The sequence below is a fragment of the Fringilla coelebs genome, assembly GCF_963513975.1.
Source record: "Fringilla coelebs genome assembly, chromosome: 23".
NCBI classification, from domain to species: Eukaryota; Metazoa; Chordata; class Aves; order Passeriformes; family Fringillidae; genus Fringilla; species Fringilla coelebs.
The window spans coordinates 95,754-118,654 of record NC_140049.1 but is presented as its reverse complement, the minus strand read 5'-3'; the positions used below and the strand labels follow the sequence as shown (position 1 = coordinate 118,654).

At 41.1% G+C, this 22,901-nt stretch overlaps 1 protein-coding gene across 2 annotated transcripts in view; it reads left to right on the top strand.

Annotated features, from left to right (window-relative positions):
• MAGI3 (membrane associated guanylate kinase, WW and PDZ domain containing 3) overlaps positions 1–22,901 on the top strand; it is a 54,884-nt gene that overhangs the window by 13,063 nt on the left and 18,920 nt on the right. For both annotated transcript variants that reach the window (XM_084220835.1, XM_084220836.1), the window contains exons 2-10: positions 12,052–12,168; positions 13,584–13,703; positions 15,128–15,337; positions 16,607–16,781; positions 17,569–17,648; positions 18,867–18,924; positions 19,968–20,062; positions 20,663–20,851; positions 22,213–22,812. In XM_084220835.1, coding sequence (XP_084076961.1) covers positions 12,052–12,168; positions 13,584–13,703; positions 15,128–15,337; positions 16,607–16,781; positions 17,569–17,648; positions 18,867–18,924; positions 19,968–20,062; positions 20,663–20,851; positions 22,213–22,812 — 1,644 coding nt within the window. The remainder of the gene's footprint in view (positions 1–12,051; positions 12,169–13,583; positions 13,704–15,127; positions 15,338–16,606; positions 16,782–17,568; positions 17,649–18,866; positions 18,925–19,967; positions 20,063–20,662; positions 20,852–22,212; positions 22,813–22,901) is intronic.

The window sequence follows — 22,901 nt, the reverse complement described above, 5'->3', positions numbered from 1 at the left end:
GTAGTGTATCCACAGGGAAGTTCCAAAGTATTCAGAACTGCCAATTGTTCTCTCAGTGAAAAGCCTACTAAAAATAGGGTATTTTCCATTCAGACATCAAAACCCAATCTCTAATGTGAAGTGTCATGCTGTAGGAATAGTAAAAAATCTTTTACATGAGGAAGTATGCCAGTGCAGGTCATAAAACCAACTTAAAATGCTGCCTTTCTGTGGAAATCATGCATAGGCTGAGAATGTCTACAGATGTGCAGTGGGTGAAATGTACAGTGGGTGAAATGCAGCAAAAAGAAAAAGGACTTGAGTCACTTTCTGCTTTATTGAATTACCTTTTGGTGGCAGGAAATTTGTTTGAAATACTTATTTGTTGCCTTTTGACAAATACATATGAGTTTTTCCTATTTGAACAATGTTCTTAAGAGGTCTGCTGCTCTTCCTGGTGTGGGGCTACAGAGATGTTGGATATTAAGGAAACGACAAAGACAGAAACAGTGTTTTCCAAAAAACACCCAGTTCTTTGACAGAACTTGGTGTTATCTAAAGAATTTGAAATTGGGACGTGAGAACTGGGTGTTCACTTCATACTGCAGTGATCTGAAAAGATTCAGCGTTCGTTGTTTCTTGGCAGTCTTAAGTTTTAAATGCCGAATGCCAGGCTTTTCTCAAATTCTAGGTGCAAAGTGCGAGGCTTTTCTTATTTAACGAATAAGCGGAGATAAAAATAAAATCTGCTTTTTGAGGTAACAACATGCATCTGGTTCAAGCGCAGAAAGTTTGAGTGATTCATGCAAACTTAGCTGGACCTCAGTGCTGTGGCAAATTATGTTAAGAAGCAGAGAATATTTGGAATTTTGCTGTGCAAAGACCATTCTTAAACTGCATGCTGGACTTGCACTGTTATTTTTTAGAGTAACAAATGATGCAGTTGGCCCTCTCCAGTCAGACCCTCCTGGCACCATAAATCTTCCGGGTGCCCTGTGCTGGGCAGGTGAGGATGTGCTGCACACACACAGTACAGCCTTGGTGTGTGTGCAGCACAGCCTTGGCTTCACCTGATTGCTCTGACAGTGCCTCTGGGAAAGCCTCCTTAAGTCTCTTAATAAGAATCTAAACTGGCAGGTAAAGACAAGCTAATCTCTATTTCATCCCATGATTTATTTGAACAGCAAGATGTCTATTTCCTTTTCTTTGCTGTTGCCGTAGATCTGCCAATGGGGACTGAACAATGAATTTGGGAATTTAAATGGATTTATTTAGTAACAATCAAGCGCTCACTATGTAATTGCTGACTGATTCGGACTCAATATGAAGAGTAAAATTGGGAAGGATATTGACTACATTCCTGTCACAGTTTTGTGAAATGATTAACATTGTTAGGACAGGTGCCTGCTGTCAGCTTGGCCCAATGTAATTCTTACGCTTGTAGGTGCAGGATGGGTTTTCATTACCTAGCTGAATGTTTTATCACATTGGTCAATTGATATATAACATATACTGGTATTCAGATAAAAATGTAACCTTTTAAAACTATCTTCAGATTCATGTGTGTCCTGGAAGTGAGGAGAAAAGGGAGCATTTTAAGAAGAACCATCTACTGAGGGTAACAAGATCTGTGCTCTAGTGATTGTGGAGCGTTTCAGAGAGATTACTGCAGATCCTATATGGTCAGACAAGGATGATAGTAAAGCAATGGTGCAATAAATGCAGGAACAAACTTTGTGCTGTTAGTTTGAGGGTGTCCCTGTTGGGTTGCAAAGCCATAGCTGCCTTCTGGTTGATTGCGAATTGTGAACAGGAATTGGATTTGGCTTTCCCTTCAAAGCTGTCTCTTTATTTGAAGTGCTTTCTTTCAAGGATTCCATTTCTGTGTCGGTCTTTAATTTAGTGAGCTCTTTAAGCAAATATAAATGACTCCAGCCTTTGGATACAGCTCCATACAGAGCTGGTTGGCGAGTTTCCCTAGTGGAACGCACTGCAGTCTGAATGCATTGAAACTGCTGTTACTATAACTGAGGATTCTTTCTGTCTCGTGACCTAGACAAGATTATTATTTTGCTTACAACATTCACCTTGTGCCAAGCATGGTTGTGCAAAAATTAAGTTATAGAATTGCGGAATTGTTAAGGTTGGAAAAGACCTTTAAGGTCACCAAGTTCAGCCATCAACCAGCACCACAAAAACATGTCCTCAATCAAGATGTTTTTTAAACGCCTCCAGGGATGGTGACTCTAGCAGTTCCCTGGGCAGTCTTAATTGAAACAATGCAACTGGTGCAAGTTAATCACTGAATTTAATGGCATATCAGCCAGACAGTTGTCGCAGACATCTGCTGGGGAACAGTTGTTTGCTGCCCTGTTCTCTAGACTTTGATTCTTGTTCACTGCTGAAATGTTTATTTTGTCATTTATTGTACTTGGAGAAGGGGTAGTAGGTATCTTTGAAGCTGGCCACGAGTGATTGTACCATTTGTACCCTGACTACAAACATGGCCCTGCAGGATTTTCTAAAATCAGATGGTTTAGGTTTTTGAAGTGTCTTTGTACATGGCTTATGCTGGAAATCATAGAGTGAAAATTAAGTTACTGTGGATTTTGTTGCCCATGTTATTTTTCTCTGCTTCGAGTAGTTCTAGTTTATTGTACAGAGTAGTGGAAGAAGTTTGCTCTGAAGTTACAGATAATTGGAAATAGAGCTGTGGTGTTCCCCATGTGGAATGGCCTCTCCATAGGTTAGGAAGTACTGACACATGCTAGATAGAGCTGAATCTGTTATGCAATTGACCACTGAAAGAGCAAGTTTTCTTTTAATGTTCAGTAAATACCGATTATGAAATTCAAATTTGACCTTTTAATGAATAGGTTATTTGCCCATTTTTAATCTGCCAATCTCTTGAATGCAGGTGATTTGAACACTTTATTGTAGAAGTATTTCTTGAAAGGAGATCGTCTTATTGCTGTTATATTGGAGTGGTTGTGTGCATGGTCACAACCACTCGTGATCCTTGTTGGTCCCTTTCAGCTCAGGATATTCTGTTATTCTGTGAGTTGGTTATTAATATGAAAGTTTATGTTTTAATAGCTGTTGGTTCCCAGCTTCTTTTTCCACATACTGACATCCTCCGTTGAGACACTTCTGTTGCTAACTACAGATAGATAAGAAAAAGAAATGCTGAGAAACAGATGTTGCAACACCAAGTACCCAGCTGTGTGCTAACAAAATGAATATCATGGTGATTAGTTAACAATTCCTTGGCAGGCAGAGGCATACGTAAAACAGTAAACACAGCATGCAGAAATAAAAATATTAATTTAGGGAAAAAAAGAAGAAATTTCTGAACATTAAACATTGGCAGCGTCAGTTCAACCACCTGTGTTCCTGAAGAGCTGACTGTATTTTGGTAAGTCACACTAAGGTCAGGCGAGCTGATTTTAGAACTGGTTTTAGACATATTTTCCTGCAAACTGGTGATGGGGAAGTGCATGGATTTTTCAGCTTAAATGCTGCATCAGTAATGAGAAGAAGTCTGTCAGCCTCAGCTGGCTGGGTTTGTTTGAAATTCCAGTGACTGTGCCAAATAGTGAGGTGGGCATCTCTGGCAGCTCTTTGAACGAGCTGTAGCTGTCAGTAGGATCCTGCACCACTCCCAGACATGCTTTGGAGCTCATCAGTCAGCACCTCTGGTGTATTTGTGCCAGGTTGGCTGCTGTGACCTGGGTTCCTGCAGGGAAGGGCTGTGGTGGGATGTGCCAGCACTGCCTGGGCAAGTCCAGCATGCTTGTACTTCACTAGAAAGCAGCTGGATCTCAGAGGCCGAGCAGTTCCTCTATTGCTGGTATCCAGTTCCTCACATGTGTACTCCTTGGAGAAAGCACTCTTTCATAGTTAATTGAAAATCCTGGGTTCCATAACTAAAAATAAGTCTTATAAAATGAATAGTGATGGAATAAGAGGATATCTTGTGCAAGCAGAAAGAGAAATTCCTTTAATTTTTAGTATTATGTGATGATTAACTGAACATGTAGGGAAATGGTCTTTTCTTACTTGATTACTTAAACAACCGCCTGTGATAAAGATTGCAAACAGAGGCTTCCCTGCAAAATTGGGTTATAATAGAACTGTTCATGCAGTGACACCAGAGGGTTTCATGGGTATGATAGATTAGCGTGGATCAGTGTCTCTGCTCTTTGTGGGATGCTGTGCTGCACACTGGTGTGCCCCTGGCCCTTGGGTGGTGCAGCAGACTGAGTAAAGCATCCCTTGGTGTAGAATTGCTGTAGAATTGCCGTGTGAACTGTGTGAGTCAGGCACTGACATTAGTTATGGCTGGTGCCCATCTGGAGTTACAGTGATTTCACTGACTGCCCGTGTTGTGCAGTGAGCACTGTGGGGAGGGGTTGTTTTCCAATTAAACTGTGAGATGTCTCTAATCAATACTGCTGTGACACAGCACTTCTATGGGTTTGATCGGAGGAGTGCTGCCCTGGTGCATATATCGTGGTGATTCCAGGTTCCTGAGAGTCCTTCAGAGTGTGGTGAGTCACAGCAGTGCAATCTGCAGCCATAAGCATCAGCTGTCCCTTGGGAATGCTGCAGCCCACCCTGCAGCAGTGCTGGGATTTCCCAGGCTCCTTGAAAAGCCGGTTTCAGGAAGCTCTAATTCCTTCATAAAGGTTGCATAATGACTCATGTTTGTCGGAGCAGGAATTGCTCCTTTACCCGTGTGCTCAGGGGGCCTCTGTGGTGGTGGAACCTTGGGGAGGGTCTCATGGGAAAGTGGCCACTAAAATGCCCTTGGGTGACATTCTTGTATGGAAATGATCTGTTACAAGAGGTGTTATACTTGCAGGCAGTGCAATGTTGAGGATGGGGCTGGTACTTAAAAGCCCAATTTGCTGTTGTGTAAATTAGTTTATAGGTCCAGCTATGACAGTCCACACACTGCTGCTCACTGGCACAGCTAGAGGACACCTCTGCTGGGAACATTTTCTGTTTTCCATGGTGGATGGTCACTCCACAGGTTTGTCTGCTCAAAGGAGAACAGAATGCAGTATCTTTCTCAATAGATTATATTTGTCAGACTCCTGCCCTGCTAAAACTCCATACTGAAATAGGTTAGTGGACCTAGAAATTATGCAGAGTGTAATTGTGTATCTTGCTTCCTATGGAAAGCAGGCTAAAAATAAACCTGTCTGTTATTTGCATAAATTCTATTCTGATCTGAACACTCAAAAAAGGTCTTGGCATGTGAACACGTACCCTTCTGTTGGGAAAGCAGTGCCAATTCCCAAGTACATTAAATGGCTTGTGTAACAGAGAGCAGCTGCAAGGACATTTTTCTTTGGGGATGTGATTGAAGTGTGTCATTCTGTAGAGCTGCATGCTGTTTAAGCAAAAAGATATGGTGTGTTAGACATACGTCACATCTGAAACATGCTGCACTCTCTCGACAGACAGAAGCATTGGCAGTTTCTGCCAAGCACTATGACAGGTTAACCTGCACAGGCGCGCTGTGTGCGGTCCCTTGTTGCGGTGTGACATGGAATAATATTAAATGTCAGTAAGTTTGAGTTTGCACATAAGCTGGAGATTTCCAAAGGGAAGCATTAATATTAGAACAATCTGGAGACTCGAGTAACATTTTGTTCAGTTGGATATGTTAATTGTGCTTTCCAGACCAAATGGGTTTGTTTGCTGTCTCAGTAAAGCATTTTCTCTAGTGTGAATAATTTAAAACCTCACATTGTAAATTTAAGGGAATGAATGGAAGATTATTTATGAATTGGGAAAAAGAAGCCATAGTTAGCCCTAGGAAAATCATCTCCGTTGTTCAGGTTACTTGTCTTTGTTTTGGTGCTCCACTTTTCAATTAAGAGCAGACTAAATGATTTATGTATTACTGTAACCTGTGACAGCTACAGAGGACTCTTATTTCATGGCTGTAAGTGTCTGTGTTGGACTTCACAGTGCAAGTGTTGCAGCAACAGATACTACTTACCCAGAATAGCCTCTGTAGTGTATTGAGCTGCACAATGATTAAAACTCAGCAAGGCCTTGAGTGCATAATCAAGAAGTTTTAATAAAGTGCTATTGTTAAAACAATTTTGTTTTTTAATTTTTTTTCAACATGTCTGTGTATTACAAGTTCTGATTGTTGTTTTGACCTTTTAGAGTGTCGTAACATCCTTTTAACATGTTTGAACCCATTGGTGTGTTGCTGTATCAGCTGCATCACTTGCATGGTGGTTTGAGTAGATCATGATCAGGAAATGGCCTCAGGTTACACTGGGACCAGGGTTTATGTCAGGCTTTGGGACATTGTTTATAATGCTTTGGAACAGGCTGTCCAGGGAAGTGGTGGAGTAACTATCCCTGAAAGCATTCTAAGAAACACATGGATGTGGCACTTGAGGACATGGTTTAGTGGTGAACATAGTGGGTGCTGGTTGATGGTTGGACTTGATGACCTTAGAGTTCTTTTCCAACCTTAACAATTCCGTGTTCTGTTCTGGTCAGTGTATTTGGTTCATCTGCTGTTGTGGTGTCCAAAGTCTGTTTCGTCTTGTGCTTTACGTCCCTTTGTCACTTTGAGAGTCATAATTAGATCTTGCAAATCACATTTGGTTTTTGTGAGGTGTTTCAAACTCCCAGGCTGGGCTCAGTGATTTTTCCATGCATCTCTGTAAATCCTTTTCTCTGTCTCAAACCTGACAGTGGCAGAGGCTCACAGGGTGCAGTTTATCTGGAATCTTGTTCTTTACCATCGCTGTCAATGCATCTGACTTGAAATGGAAATCATGGGCCAGTTTACCCCATTTTTGGAAATACAGCAAATCTTTATAAATAGGCAAAACATTGTTAATCTGTTCAGTGTTTTTTCACTTCTCAAGAAAATATCAAATTAAAGGGAAGAAAGGGAAGTCTTCATATATAACAAAAAAGGTCAAACTTCCCTTGTGTAAAGTTCTTTTGCATTTTTCTTCCCCACTATTAAGTTGAAGGAAATGGTTATGTTTGCATTTTATTTGAAACCCATTCATTATTTTAAATTACTTGAGTTCTGAGTGTATCTCCTTCAGTGTCTGATCTTCTATCAGAAGCAGCTGCGCAGACCTTTCAGCCTTGCTGTTCTCCTATTTAATAATAGAGTATTAAAAGACTTGGCATTAGAGTAAACCCTGGTCACTGGTAATTCTCCTGACTGCATTCCCATAGTTAATGGATTTTTGTGTGTGTGCAATGTATTACTGTAATCATATCTGATACTGGTGTGTGTGAAGCTGGAGTCTGAAAGTTGAAACTACTTTACTCAAAAGAATTTTCATTTTAAAAATCCTTAAGGTTGTAGACAATTCATTAGGCTGTGCAAGTTTTTTTACTGCCAGTGCAGGGCATAAAACCAACTTAAAATGCTGCCTTTCTGTGGAAATCATGCATAGGCTGAGAATGTCTACAGATGTAACAAGATATAGAGAAGAAAAGTAGAGACCCATGCTAGAGCCGTGTAACTGAGTAGTATAACTGCCCTACATACGGGTTTCCAAATGCAGCTGGTCTCAATTTTCTACTTTTTTCTTAGTTCCGAAGTGGTGCATGACCCCGCCCTGCCATGCGCTGGCTGGGGATGCCCTGCGGAGGCATGGCCATGTCCCAGGAGCAGATGGAAGGGAAGGGGCAGGCATCTGCCTGCAGCTCTGCTGATGCTCTCCCTGCTCAAAATGTGTTCTGTCATGTGAGCTGAGTGCTTGTGCATTTAGGTGGTTTTAAAAAAAGCTGTTTGTTGCTGGTTGTGCTTAGACCAGAGCTGCCCTCTGTGGGTGCAGGAGAGTGTCCCCCCACCCTGCCCACGGATACGCTGGAGGAGGCAGGGAAATGAACTCAGGGTAGGTGGCAAAACTGTAAGTTTTGCAGTGCTGGATCACAGAATCCCAGAATGGTTCAGGTTGAAAGGGACGTTAAGGATCGTCTCATTACATAGGCATATGCTTCTAACCCACAAAATGAGGAAGCACCTGCTGATTCAGTTGGACATTCTCAAAAGGATCTAGCCTCTTTTCTGTATTAGTTGTAATAATTTGAACCTTCCACCTTCTCCTTGTTCTGAGAGCATAGGTGTGTATTTGCCAGGTCACAGTGAAGTACTTGCAGGTGGTAGGTACTGACAGCTACGTCACACTGGGTCTTTCCAGTCTCTCCACATTTCATGAATAGAGTGATTCTCTTGCGTGGCTGGAAGTCATTCATTGTCCTCAGTGAATGCACCTGTTCAGATCTGGAATTTATGCAAAATCATCATATGTTAATAGTTGTTGGGGAATATAATAAAGCTAATGTGTTACACACTAATTCTAGCTTGGGTTTCCTAGCACTGCATGCCTGATTTGTGGAGCTGAACGTTTCTTTAAATGGCTTTTGCTTGGTCACATCAAAAATCACTTAATCTCAGTGGGTGTATTGACAGCCCAGTTTAATTAAACAGTAACTGTTTTCCACTTCATGAGCCCTGAGAATTCCTGTTTTAGTTAGACTGTGAGTGTTTAGTTAGACATGGAGCTGCTTTATAGCTCCTAACGTGTTTCACTGGAATTTTCATAGTCAGTGGCCTATGGCAGCCACAGCTTATGTAACACATCATACAGCTGAATGGAGCCGGAGCCGTTGGATACTCTGGGATTCTGTTCACAGTGTGGAATTCTGAATGTACGTGATGATACTCTGGTTACATTTCCCCTCTGCTATGTTCTAAGTGAGAAAACAAAATTGCATGTCAGTGTGTAATATCTGCTATTTTCACCCTGTGCTGTTCAAACTCCCCTGGGGAGGGGAGTGAGGAGACATGGGGAGTGGAATTAAGGGGATCAGCAGGAGGTGGCGGCAGATCACTGTGGGCTGGGCCGGGAGAGCTCTTCCCTGCCCGGTCCTCGAACTGTGGGGGCTGTTTCTTGGTGGATGAGAGGCAGGACATGCCCTAGCTACATGCACTGGTACCCAGATGCCAATCCTACCCCCAGCCCCCTTTGTCCCCTTAATTTGTCTCCCTAATTCATAATGCTGTGGTTTACTGCAGTGGTACTTGAGCCTTTTTTTTTTTTTCTGCAGTCGCTTAATTCTCCTTCCCCAACTCCAGTGTGCATATCCTCATTTGATCAGTCCTTTTTGGTTAATTGAAATTAAAACTGAAAACAAGAGGCTTGTGCCTGTTCATCTGGCAGAACCTGAGTGGTATAAAGTATATTATTCCTCTTGACTGGTCCCTGTGTTGCCGGTGTCATCCTTTAGAAGCGGTTCAGCAGCACAACAAACACACCGACCCAACATTTATCAGGTCAGTTTGAAGAGGCTGATACATGAGGTTTTCCTAAAAGCCTGTGTGAAACCATGTAAAAGAAGCATGTTCAGCTCCTGGTGGGAAGATAATCTGACTTTTGCCAGAGGTTGCCTAAAGCATCCTTACGATTACTTTATTTTTCTGCTTTCTAATGCACACCATCCTCTAGGTGAATTTCTGTAGCTTTTCTTCTGCCCACTATTTTGTTTGACTTTCTCCTGTTTTCCCCAAGCAATCCTGTCAGTCTTCAATTCAGTCATCTTGGTCTCACAGTATAGTGTAGTCTCTAAACTTTTCATATAAAGATTAACCCCTCAATATTGGCGTATCCTTAGTAGCAGCCTTGCCTTTAGTTTGTCTTTAAACTGAGTTAATATTTATTGAAAAGGGTTTATAAGCTTTTAAAATTTTAAACTTGAAGAGGGAAAGATCACTGAGTAAATAAAGTTTGTAATTCTACATCCAGAACAGATTCTCACATTTTGTCTGGTTTTTCCAATGTGCAGTACTCTGAAAGTAGCTGATGAACAGATCCATCTGCCTCCGTGAAATATAAGTGTTTTGATCTGCCTAAGTGAAATATGCTGGGATTGCTGAAGTGCATATCTGGCTTTGACAAGGAGATGGATGGACCATTTTAGCAGCAAAACATTTTTTTAATGTTGAGAAACTATCTTGTCTACAAAGAGTAAAGTGATTTGTAGTAACAAATGGAAAATACTTTTCTTGCTGGAGATTACTCCATTTGTTTCCATATTCCTTGATGTGTTGTGCTCATTATGCTGCAGGAAGCAAATCCAGAGTTTTATGGGGAACAGTTCATGCTGGTAAAATTGGGAATTGAGGTGGGGATTGTGGAGTTGCTGTGCATTCCTGGGAAGGGGTTGGTTGGAGAACTGCATTAGTGGGAATTGCTGTTGCTTGTGTAACTGCTGGACAGCCATGAGGACAATGCTGAGGTGTTGCCTAATACTGCAAAATGCCTTTGGTGTGTTTGGAAGTAATTGTAAAATAAATGATGGTGTTTAAGGAGATGAGAAGTTGATTTCATTTGGAGCTCAGAACTTGTGTTCAGCATAGAATGTGCTGCTTGTTCAGAGGGTGTGCTGGGCTTATTGTCTCCTTGCCTGAGGGTTTAAGGTGATTTTGTGTGAGTTTTGCTTAATCTCTGAACATCACTGACCTCTTTGAAGGGCTGATAGGTAATCTTGGTTCCACTTTGAAATACCCATCATGGCATGGTTTTGTTTGGAGGGAAAAGGGCGCAGATTGAAATTCAGTTTGCTGGTGGTGAGTGGTGGTTGCTGAGGGTATGTTTGGGAGTTGAGAACAAGATGTGGAACGCACTCACCTTGGCTAAAAGGGAAGGGGAAGTATAAACTTGCCACAACCAAAGCATGCAACCAGCTTTGCAGAAGTGACGCATGGTTGGGAAGACTTGGTTAGTGGTGGGAAGGTTTTGATGGTTTGGGATTTTTTCCAAATTTGATGTATATGTATAAGTACAGTAATTGGTTGAAGATGTAGGTGAATGGGCCTTGTATGAGGACTGCTGTGGGGTCTGTGATCTGTTTGAGGTGGTCTCCTCAGCAACTTTGAGCTCACAGGCTTCAAAAGCTCCTGTCAGAAATGCTTCTGGGGCAGGTTTAGGCATTTCATAACCTGTTGGTGATGTAATTTTACAAGAGCAGTTGTCTGTTCCAGCCTTTTCCCCTGCTGTTGTGCTACTCCAGCATCCATCTGCTGCTGCCCATCTCCTTCTCTAGCTTTGGAGACAAAGGTTGAGCTTTTTCCCTAAAGCCCTGAGTGTTCTGCTGTAGTGCGTAACCTAAATTTACCAAGGTCACTGAACCCTATTTACTGTGTTTTCTGGGAGGCTGACAGAGTACAAAAGATTGGTTTGTACCCTCCTGTCTGAAGGATGAGGCTGTAATACAAGAGCTCAGTTATTTGTGTGCTGAAGGGGCCATGGTTCTCCAGTGATGTGACAGATTCACTAATGATACCTGACAGAAGTATTGTAGAGGAGTAATTGTAAAAAAACCCAACTCCCTTCTATTATGCAATGTTTTTAAGAAAGAAATATTTTCTTTTTATAATTTGAAGAATGCAAATTCCCATGTGACAAAATATTGAATTCAGGTGACTGGTGAGTAGGTGTAAATTGAATGGAAACTACTTAAAAATACAGTGAAATAGTTTCTTGTCTGTAGAAACTTTGAATTCTGGTAATAGGTTTTGTATTTTAATACTTTGTATTGATTTTCAAACAATTCCAGACTATTGTCACTGTCCTGTTCGGGAGCTGAGGGGGAATGGTTGTTAGTCAGCTCTGCTTAAAACCACTGTGCCAGAAGAAGTTCTTCCCTGTGATGGTGGTGAGGCCCTGGCACAGGGTGCCCAGAAAAGCTGTGGCTGCCCCATTTCTGGCAGCATTCAAGGCCAGGTTGGTTGGGGCTTGGAGCAACCTGGGATTGTGGAATGTGTCCCTGCCCATGGCAAGGGGTGAAACAAGATGAGCTTTAAGGTTCCTTTCTGACACAAACCATTCTGGGATTCTGTGATTTGATAGCACAAAATGGTATTTTCCGTCAAGGTTGTTGTAATTAAAAGAAGGCAACGCTTCCAACTGTGTGCTTTTTCTGAAACTTCTACAGCAGTGAAACACAGTTCATATTGTGAGATCCTGCTTTACAAGTTATTCTAATTTATTCTTTTTTCTTTCTAAGGAAAAGTCATCAACAAGGACTTGCGCCACTACCTGAGCCTTCAGTTCCAGAAGGGCTCGATAGACCACAAACTCCAGCAAGTGATCAGAGACAATCTCTATTTGAGAACCATCCCTTGTAAGTATGTAAAGATCAGCCTCATTTCATCAGTTCCTGCTAACTCCCACATAATTTGTGAGCTTGAAATGCTTTCTCTCTTAATCTGATTTAGAGTTTTACCTTGTAGCGGAGACTTCTGGCTTTGCTACAGTAGCTTCACATCTGAAGTTGCCATGAATTGGTGCAGCCAGTATGGACTGAAAACCAGCAAAAACTTGAGAATTCAAAGTTCAGATTATTCTAGTAATATCTGTGTGTTGCTCTTCACAAGTTTGTCAGTAGTTGTTAGAATGACCCCAGCCACCACAAGAAATCTTAGCATGATCAAGCAGTGCCAAAACATCCTGAATTTTGTCAGTGTATTGGGGTTTTCTTCTTCACAAAGAGCAAACTGAGACCTTGAGTGTCAGGTGCATTCGGCAGAGCAAGGCAGCTGAAAGGAGGGTGGGAGGAGGGGTTGGGTGTAAAAGGGGTGACAGTGGCAGAACGTACAGGCAGACTGTTTGCTCATCCTGAGAAGACTGATTAAAAAGGCTCATCGTTGACTGTTTAAATATTCATTGCACTAAAAACTTTGTCAAGTAAAGTTTTTGTATCTACAGGAATTCTGCTCTCCTCTCTCTGAGCACACCTGAGAGTTAGTGGCTTTCTTAAACTGCATTTCACTATTACTAGCTTTTATTTACTAGCTCTTGTTCATGATACATGCTTTTAAAATGCTATTAGATTGTAGACAGTAATGAATAGTAATGAATCAGTGAAGTCCTTTCAGGAGAGCTTTAATTAAGTTGTTAGAACTGTGGGAGGCCTATTTTTATAGACAAAACACTTTGAGAACCTCTGCATTAACACAGCAATTTACTGATAAAGTTTACCTACAGCCAGGGGTTGGCGTGTGGCTGAATTACACTCTGAATTGTAGGTTAAAAAATAAATTCTGCGCCGAGTTATGGATTTGGTGGCCCAAAAATCAAATGTGCTTAGTCATGATGACCTCATTGCAAATTAGAGAGTTGGTGCTGGTGGAAATAGGGAAAGATGCAGCACCCTTACAGCTGGGTTAAAATAAAAATAACACAGCTGTTCCCAGAATCCCAGAACTGCGATTGCGTGGCCCAAGTGTCGTCAGCTGCCACAAAGTTGGTTTTGGTTTACTGACCATAAGAATGAATTCTCTCTTAATTGCCACCTCACCCAGCTGCTTCTCTCCTCCTCTCCCAATACCAGAAATGTCATTCCTATGTAATTTACTGGCTCAGTTTTTATACGTTGTTGTTCACTTGCTTACCAGTTGTTTTAACTCTTACTGGAGTGATATCATCTTTGTATAAAGATTTGCAAAAACATTGTTTTTACTGAACTGTACAGCAGGCAGCATTTGGTAACAAGCAGCATTTAACTGTCTTACAAGAGTGTTTTCTCTGTCTTTGCAGGCACTACAAGGGCTCCCAGAGATGGGGAGGTCCCTGGGGTAGACTATAATTTCATTCCTGTTGAGCAGTTTAAAGCGTTGGAAGAAAGTGGAGCCTTACTAGAAAGTGGAACATACGATGGTATGTCGGTGATGTTTAATGGAATGGGAATTAGGACCCAGTACTTGTGTCCAGGATCTTAGTCCAAGCGTAGGTCCTTGTGGTACCTCTTTTCCTGCTCACTTGATGGTCATGACAGTAGTAGAGAGACCATAGTCTGTTTTTGGGTTACTGTGAAGAGGAGGAGCAATCTTGTTTAAAAGCTTTCTAATAATCTGCAGATTGTCCTCTTAACCACTCTCAGTCCCACCAGATTATTTTCACCGTTGCATTTTTAGGAAGCATTCTGAAAGGGTTTGTCTGTGCCTGGTACAAATTTAAAAGAATTTAGTCAATTTTGTGTACACCTTAGAGAACAGAACCATGTTCTTTTCTCAGGTGTGCATCAAAAAGACAAAAGGCAAGAGAAATTCTGACCCAGCCAGAAACAAAAGCATTTTTCAATGAAAAGTTGAACAGCACTAGACCAGATTGACCAAATCTGTAGGAAAGTTGGGTTTGTTAAATGTGGTGAGGAAAAACATTGTAATGGAGATGGTGAAAAAAGAAAAGTTGTCAAAAGTAGACAATCCTGAGAAAGGCTCTGTACCTCTTGTTTTCCTTATCCCATACTATCTGTTAATATTGTCCAGTCTGTGGAAATCTCCTAAGCAAATTTAGGCTAAACTAGTAGGTTTTTTTTCTTTATTCCTGAGCTGCACTTTATCTGGCTGTCCCTGCTCTGAGCCTTGCCTTTGCTTGATATTTGCAGAAGGGTTTTCTTTGTATAGGTATTTACATGGTCAAAACCATATCCAGGCACTGAAAGTTACCCCACCAGGAATTCTGGGAAGCTTCCTTGCTTTGTGCTCAATTCCCTAATAAAAATCATATGAGCAGTCAGGAGAGAGGTCAATTGCTGAAATTCTTTTCCAGAAAACAGCAGATGATTCCTTTGTACTTTAGATTAAAATATTGAAGAAAAAATGTGTTCCTTTTTCTGAAGTAAAAATATTGGCATATTGAAATGAAGATGTTGATATGAAGCCATATCAACATCTTTGTTTTGCAAGTGTATTGTCAGTAGAAAATTGCAAGTGTTAAAAATCAATTACTCATTAACTGGTTTTATGAAAATAAATACCTCTGCATAAAATTAATTTGCTTTTTGACTTCAGTATTTTTGTTGCTCTAAATCCATCTTTTTCTTGAGAAAATTTGTAGCAGGATAAAAGTTTTCAGGTAACCTCTTGTTTTCTGACAACTAGTGCTGCATTAGCAGGAAGTCAGTGTATGAATAAATAGGCTTTGACTGTTGATTGGGTTTTGGTAGTGCTGATGTCTTCTTTGAGGCTTTAAAATTTCACCAAAATACGTCTGCGTGGGCACTAAACTGGTAACAGCAACTGCTAGTGCCTTCAGCAGTATCAGTGCTTCAGTGATCCTGATTTCTGTCTCATTTTCAGGTAATTTTTATGGTACTCCAAAGCCTCCAGCAGAGCCCAGTCCCTTTCAGCCTGATCCAGTGGATCAAGTTCTTTTTGACAATGATTTTGATACTGAATCGCAGAGAAAAAGAACCACATCTGTCAGCAAAATGCAAAGGATGGAAAGTTCTCTCCCTGAAGAGGAGGAAGAGGAGGAAAAGGAAGCAGTTAATGGCAGCGGAGGGATAGGTTGGTTGACAAGGGGAGAAATTCCCTGGAGTATTGTATGAATGGATAAGGGCTATACAAAAAACATTCGTGCTTCCTTAGTTTTGGTGAAATATGAAGGCAGTTTCTATTCAGGCGGGTGCTTCTACTTGATTTTGAAATGACCTTTTAAAAAGAACAGCTGTTCTCCCAGCCAGATGTGCAGTTGCATCATAAAATGCACTGCTTGGTCAAGAACATGCATATGGGCCAGTTACACAAGCAGGAAGGAAAAATTTATCCACTATTGAAATAACAGAGTCCTTCACAGTGTAGAATACATACCCTGCAAATATTACCGTTGAATTTTGAGGCAATCACTGAATTTGTACACAGGAGATTTTAAGGAAGGGATTGGTTGAAGGGGCATCATTGGCTCGTACTGTAAAATTTTCAGATGATTTTGCATAGGGGAACTATCACGCAACCTGAAACCACCCAAAGGGGAGCTCGTGGGGAGAAACAAAGCCAAGAGTGTTGATGCTGGAGCGGTGTCCAGCAGGACCTTTCAGGGATTGGCAAGATGCCCTTTTCCTTTTGCTGTCATGGTTACTCATGTGGAGGGGGGAGAATTGATGGTGGAGAGGAACTATCACAATGCATTTGCAGCTCATCCTCTGTGTGACTGTTTAGGACAGAGTTACACTGACCAGACCAGACCTAATCTTGTCATCTTCAGGGCTGGCAACACCACAGAGGGGCCAATGGTCAGGCTGGTGGTTGGGCGAAGGTCACATACATCATCATGTCACAGAGGGTATCAAGCATAACCTCGGTTCTGAAGGGTAGAGGCTTCTATTTAAAGTCTCCTGCAGGAATTTTTGGGGTCTTTTTTCTAGTTGTGGCTTGTAGGAAGGTGTTTATTTTACTGGCAGTTTGGGTCTTCTCTAGATTTCCTTCTGATTCTTTGAGTAATATTTTTGGGGTTTTTTTTATTGTTTTATGCATTACAAACACTGTTCTCTCTGTAGAAATGGCAACAGAGCATAGTCAACTTGGATTTCTGCCAGTGTTGATTTTTCAGAGTAGGCTCAGGCACATAATACAAGGTTAATTCAGTTTGGCAGGGGAAGAGTAGAGTTCAATCTTTTCATGTCAGTTTTTCAAAGTTCACAGTTGAAAAAAAAAGTGAAAAAATGCACATTACATACAGGGACGTGTTTGACATCCACTCGTAGCCAGATTAAGAGGGTGGTCCTTTGTGAGAAACAACATAGGCATCTGACAAACACTTTCCCTGAACAACTGCAGAAAACAAAGAAAAACATTCAGATTCTCCTGACTGGATGAAACCTGTTCCCAGCTACAACCAGACAAGCAGCAACATGGACTTCAGAAATTATTTGTCAAGGGATGAGACCCTGGAACCACTACCCAAGAACTGGGAAATGGCCTACACGGACACTGGCATGATCTACTTCATTGAGTGAGTAACTCGCTCCTTGGAGGAGAGAAGTGCTGGTGGCTGCAGTTTGGAAAGCTTGCTCTTTCACCTCTCTTCTTCTCTTGCTATTTCTATTTCTTTATGAAATTTACTATCTTCCTACTGTTACATTCCTTACTCATAGTCCTCAGTGTTGCACGCTCGGTACAATTGCCATTGTTCAGGAAGACCGTATGGTTCCACCTGCAAAGTCAGTTTGTTTCTTCTAAGTTTTGTATCTCACAAATAGAAAGCTGGCTGAGTATTGCTAAGTGACATAGAGACCTTCTCTCTGTCAAATTTCTTTGAAATTTGAGACCTTGTTTAGCTTTTTTCTCTGCTTGTGTTCTTTGGCTGGGAATGGATGTTTCAAAATACAGATAGCCCAGATGAACGCCCAGGATCGGAAAGTAGCTTATGTGTGTGCATGTAAAATTGCCTCATTTATGAGTTCTAAGGTAAAAATGAAACAAAAACCTTCCTGAGAGTTTAGCATATGAGGAGGCTAAAAGCTTTTTTTTTTTTTTTTTATATCAGGTAGAAACAGCTGCTGTTCCCGTATGAGCTTTTGGGGGCTGGGGGGAGGATCTGTGCCTCTAACACTTGCTGTGTGCCTTGGAGAGTCTCCAGTGTGCTGGTGCCTTTTCTTTTTAGTATTTTATGATGTGACTGAGGCACAAATAAAGGTTGTATTATCTAAAGTCTACAGTTTCCTGCAATAATAAATACTTAAAGGAAAGTTTCGTCAGTGTGAGGGAGTTCTCTTACTGGCATGTGTTCTGCTCCACAGTCACAACACCAAGACAACCACGTGGCTTGATCCCCGACTCTGTAAGAAGGCCAAAGCTCCTGAAGATTGTGAAGATGGAGGTGAGATGTTCAGAAAGTCTGTGGTGTATTTTCCCTGGAGTAGTAGAATCTGGCCAAACAAAAGGTTTATCTGTATTCCTGAGCAGAATATGAGATGTTTTGTTCCAGTAAGTGTCATTCTTAAGGAGAAAGCTGCACGTGAGTAATGATCTCACTGGAAACTGTTGTATAGGTGGAATATGGCAGAAGGAGAATGTCCATAAGTAACAGAATATAGGAGTAACAAAGAAGATATGGCAAAATACATATTGCTAATGGTAATTATTGCATGTGACCTAGCATTTGAATGCAGAAACTATGGGAACAATCTGACTGATTTAAATTCCTTCAAGACTTCCAGGTCAGTAGCCTCCAGGCAATTTCTGCAACCATTTCCTACACAGGTGGGCAATTTAGTCTGCTAGAAAAGAGTATCAGGTAGCTCTGTCGTCAGCAAATGCCTGACATGTTCCAAAAGCTGAAGCAGGCTCAGAATGACCTGTCATCCTCCGAAATTGCCCAGCCTAACAGCCATGTGTCCATAATGAAGCCAGCTGGAGCAATGGCTGCATACTGCTGCTTATTAAACATACATGCAGCTCTTTAAACAGGGATGCAGGATATCCAAATGAACAATACTTAAATTAATAGACCCATTGGGTCTTTAGTCAGACCCTGTGGAGCAATGCTGGTATTAGTAATTGGTAACATGCTGTCATATGCTAGGGAAATTCCTGTTATTGTCAAACTTAGGGCAGCCTCAAACAAGATTGCAGGGCAAATTTATCCTTAAAATGTCTGTCTGACTATATTCATTATTCTAATATTTAAATTTCCATGGTCAAGATAACTATAACAATAAACTTGATAAGCTGACCTCTGTGGTAACTGCTTATTACCTTCAGTCAGTCATGAGCTGCTGGCACCCTCTTACCAGATGCTGAATCTGCCATAAAAAGGAGGTTTTTGTGTGTAATTTTCAGTACAAACAGGTCTTTTAAGTTTATTATATGTTTGAAGTTGTGTGATTTCATTGAATACAAGGCAAGAAAGTGCAAGAAAGAGTAAGAGTTACAGGGCTTCAGATTCCTTGAAACAGGCTTTTACCTTTCATCAGGGAAGAAAATGGGACCCCTATTTTCCTCATATTTTCAAGAGCCTAGGTGTTCTTCAATAAAAACTCCGATATTTGTGGTTAGTTTTCCCCTGTAATGGAGAATTCGGTCTTTCTGATTGCAGAACTTCCTTATGGATGGGAGAAAATAGAAGACCCTCAATATGGGACATATTATGTTGAGTAAGTGCTAATTATTGATTTGGCATACATAAAAATTGAGCATGCAATTCTGAAGTCCTTTATCCCCAGTAAGCAGAGATTGTAATGCAGTGAAAGGCCAGGTTGGACAGGGCTAGGAGCAACCTGGTCTAGTATCCATGCTCGTGGCAGGGGGTGGAACTGGATTAGCTTTAAGGTTCCTTCAAGTCCAAAACATTCTGTGATTCTGTGAAACTATTAAATGTATCCAGGAAAAACAGTTCTGGGGTCGCAAACTCATGGCACAAACTTCTGGTAGCACTGGCATGTGGGAAAATCCACAGTGTGACCTTAAAGACTTAAGGACTGTTTTTCATTTGGGGAAGGAAAGCAAGTTGCAACCAAAATAATTTATAGATGGAAATGAGCTGATGTCATTTTTCTTAGCTTAACAAAAACAGAGTCACTTGACTTGAGATCAGCACCTGATAACTTTAAAAGAGTAAAAATAACTTGTAGATCATTGCTGTCTTCAAAGAGCCAAGTCAATAACCACTAAACTGCTGCAGGAGATCTTTTGTATCTCCTTCAGGCCGGAGGAAATTAAATCTCTCCTTAACCATGGAGAAGAAAAATGGTAAGAGTTGAAAATGTAGCTTCAGAGAACAACCAAACATTTTTCACTTAGCGAAGCCAAGGTATTTGAATTATGCTCAAATTTGTTGGTTTTCCCCTCCTATGCCGTACTTCTCTATCATCTACTAGGGAAAAGGTGATGCCTGGGTTTGTAAACAGTATAGGTAGATGGGTCAAGAGAAAAAGCAGGTTCGCTCAGATCTAAACTATTACAGCTCTGCCTGGTGATTAAAGGAAGTAAAATTTTATTTGCCTCAAAGTAAGTAAGCTGCTGAAAGAATGAGCATATTTTCAGTATTGGTTATGAGAGGTTTTTTGTTCATTTCTCCAGAGCATTCATCTGACATAAGAAAAAGTAGTGTTTGTAGATGTGGTTTTTTGTGGTTTTTTTGGGAAGTAGTCAGAATGTTTTCTGTTGAAATTCTGACCTACCTTTTGTATGCCTGCAGTCATATTAACCAGAAAACTCAGTTTGAAAATCCAGTATTGGAAGCCAAAAGGAAAAAACAGCTAGGACAGACTGATGCTGGCCCTTCCAAATCAGGTATCCCTGAATATTGTGTTCTTTGTCACATATATCTTTATCTGCAAGTATGCTTTATAAAAATCCAATTCTGGGATTCATGAAGGCATCAGCCTTGTCTTTTTGCTAGCCATTACAGTGTTACCCTCCAAGATCTTTTGGGTTTTTGGAAGGATTTTTTCATGTTAAAATTGAACCGATGCACTAAGACTGCTTTTAAATAATTTTGGTTGTTCTGAAGCTGGTTGTCATAAACAGCTTTGGAATATATGGAGGGTTAGAAGAGCCATCTGGAAGTGCAGGTAAAGCCACACCTGGAGTTTTTATGCTTTTGATCTACTTTAAGCTTGGTATTCAAGGATAAAAATTGGGAATTCGAAGTGGGAGGTTTGCATACAGCTCTGTTGTAATCTGTTCAGAAAAACTCTTTTCCATTCACTGAATTCAGCTGGAAAATGAGTGTAGCACTTTCCTATCTGTTTATCTTTTAAAACCTGCTTCAGAAGCTGACCAACAATAAACAAATCATTAACCTTTGTGACACCTTAAGAATAAACAAAAAACTTACCGGAAATAACCCAGTTTCCTGCCCTCCTGTCTCTCTGTTCCATAATTCCAAAGGACCGGAGAGGTCTGTCTTCACTCGAGATCCATCCCAGCTTACTGGAGCACTCATAAGGACATCCCTGAAAAAAAGTACCATGGGATTTGGCTTCACAATCATTGGAGGGGACAGGCCTGACGAGTTTCTCCAGGTGAAGAATGTGTTAAAAGATGGACCCGCTGCGCAAGATGGAAGAATTGCTCCAGGTTAAGTATTATTTCTGTAAACTTCCATTTTCTGGGGTACTTTGGAGAACCTAGCATGAGGCGCAGGAGGTTGGAAGACTCCATCCACATCCTCACTAAATTAAATATTTTCATATATGTGAAAGATCTCTGCAAAGCAGTGGCTGAAAAGGAAAAGAAGCAGCATTCTAGATAGAAATTGATTTTAAGGGCACTTCTGAAGATTTCAATATTTCTGCTTTAGCAAAGACACTTGTCTTCATGTTTATTTATAGAATAGTTTCTCTTTCTGTAAGTGAAGTAAAAATAATGTGTTTGAATCCTGGTCTATTTTGCCTTGTTGCTGCCAAAAACCATGACATCGATTATTAAAACTGCAAAAAGCCCACAGCAGCAGTGAGGAAGTAAAGTTGTGTGAGCTGGACAAGTGAGGAGAGAAGAGGGATGAGCGACCCATGAAGACTTGTGCATTTTTTCATGGTTATTACATGTGTAATTAGGTTACCTGTAACCTTACCATAATCTCTGGTTTGCATATGAGAAAAGGCAACATGCTTCTTTACGTATAACATAAGCACTTACTCTTGAGCGAATGAGTAAAAGAATTCATACTTTGAATGATAAATACTATTTACTTACAAAATGGAACATTTTCCTGTTTTGTTGCTGATGTATTGTTTGAACTTGTTTGTATGTGGTTCATTTTTCACCTCTGCAAAAATGTAAACAATCCTGCAGAACTGTTGGAATGAAAAGATGTGTAGCTATTCTGATTGTAGTTCATGGAATAAGTGAGATCCCGTTTTTCTGGTGCCTGAGCATTAAAGGGATAGGACAGTTTGCAGGACATATTGTACCTCACATGCAAAGTTTCATGTCAAAATTATGAAAACACTAAACAAGGTTTTGGGATCTGAAGCCCACATAAGTTCACTTTGAAAATGTATTCTTAGCCACGTGTGGCAGCAGTGTAAGACTATGGAGCTTGTGTGTGTGCGCAATCCTAGCTTATGTTCAGCTAGTCCTAAAATAAACACGGGGCCAAAAAAATCCGATTTATTCTGCATTGGGTTTAGGATGCTCTGCAATATGAATTAAAGTAGAAGACATCTGCTTGCTGTAGTGTGCGTGCTCTGCTTCATCTCCTGTGGCTGTACAGTATCATTTTTTAAATCTGCTGCAGATTAAACTTTATATATTTAGTGCACTGTGTCCTGAGATGAAATAGAATAAATGCAAAGAGGAAATCCTTTATGCTTTTTGGCAATATTAGCCATGAGGTAATATCCCAGACATTAGTTATTAATTTGAATACAGCAGTGTGATTTTTGTTGAAGGTTTCGCTTCTGTTTTTGACACCGTCAAAATTTCTTTTGCAACAGGCGATGTCATTGTGGACATAAATGGAAGCTGTGTCCTTGGCCATACCCATGCAGATGTTGTCCAGATGTTTCAGCTCATTCCCATCAATCAGTATGTGAACATGACTTTGTGTCGTGGGTACCCTCTTCCTGATGACAATGAAGACCCCGTGGTGGATATCGTGACAGCCACGCCTGTCATTAATGGTCCGCCGGTGTCCAAAGGAGATGCTTCCATGTCCAGCCAAGATTTAGTAGCAGCAACAGTTGTGTTGGACCAGAATGGGAAAGTGTTGGTCAACGGTCGCCTGAACGGCCCTTCTGTGGATTCAGCAGAGCAAAGGGTCTCCTTTGCCTCCTCAGGAGGCTCTCAGCCGGAGCTGGTCACCATCCCTCTGGTCAAAGGGCCTAAAGGCTTTGGGTTTGCCATTGCAGACAGTCCCACAGGCCAGAAGGTGAAGATGATTTTGGACAGCCAGTGGTGCCAAGGCCTACAGAAAGGGGATGTCATCAAGGAGATTTGCCATCAGAATGTGCAGAGCTTGACCCACTTGCAGGTGGTGGAGGTGCTCAAGCAGTTTCCGGTAGGAGCAGAAGTGCCCCTGCTTATCTTAAGAGGAGGTACATATAAAAGTGCCATTGTCATATTGGTTATAAGCTTTTAAAAGTCCTATTTTAGTGTCCAGTCTTGACAGATAAGCAGCAGTTCA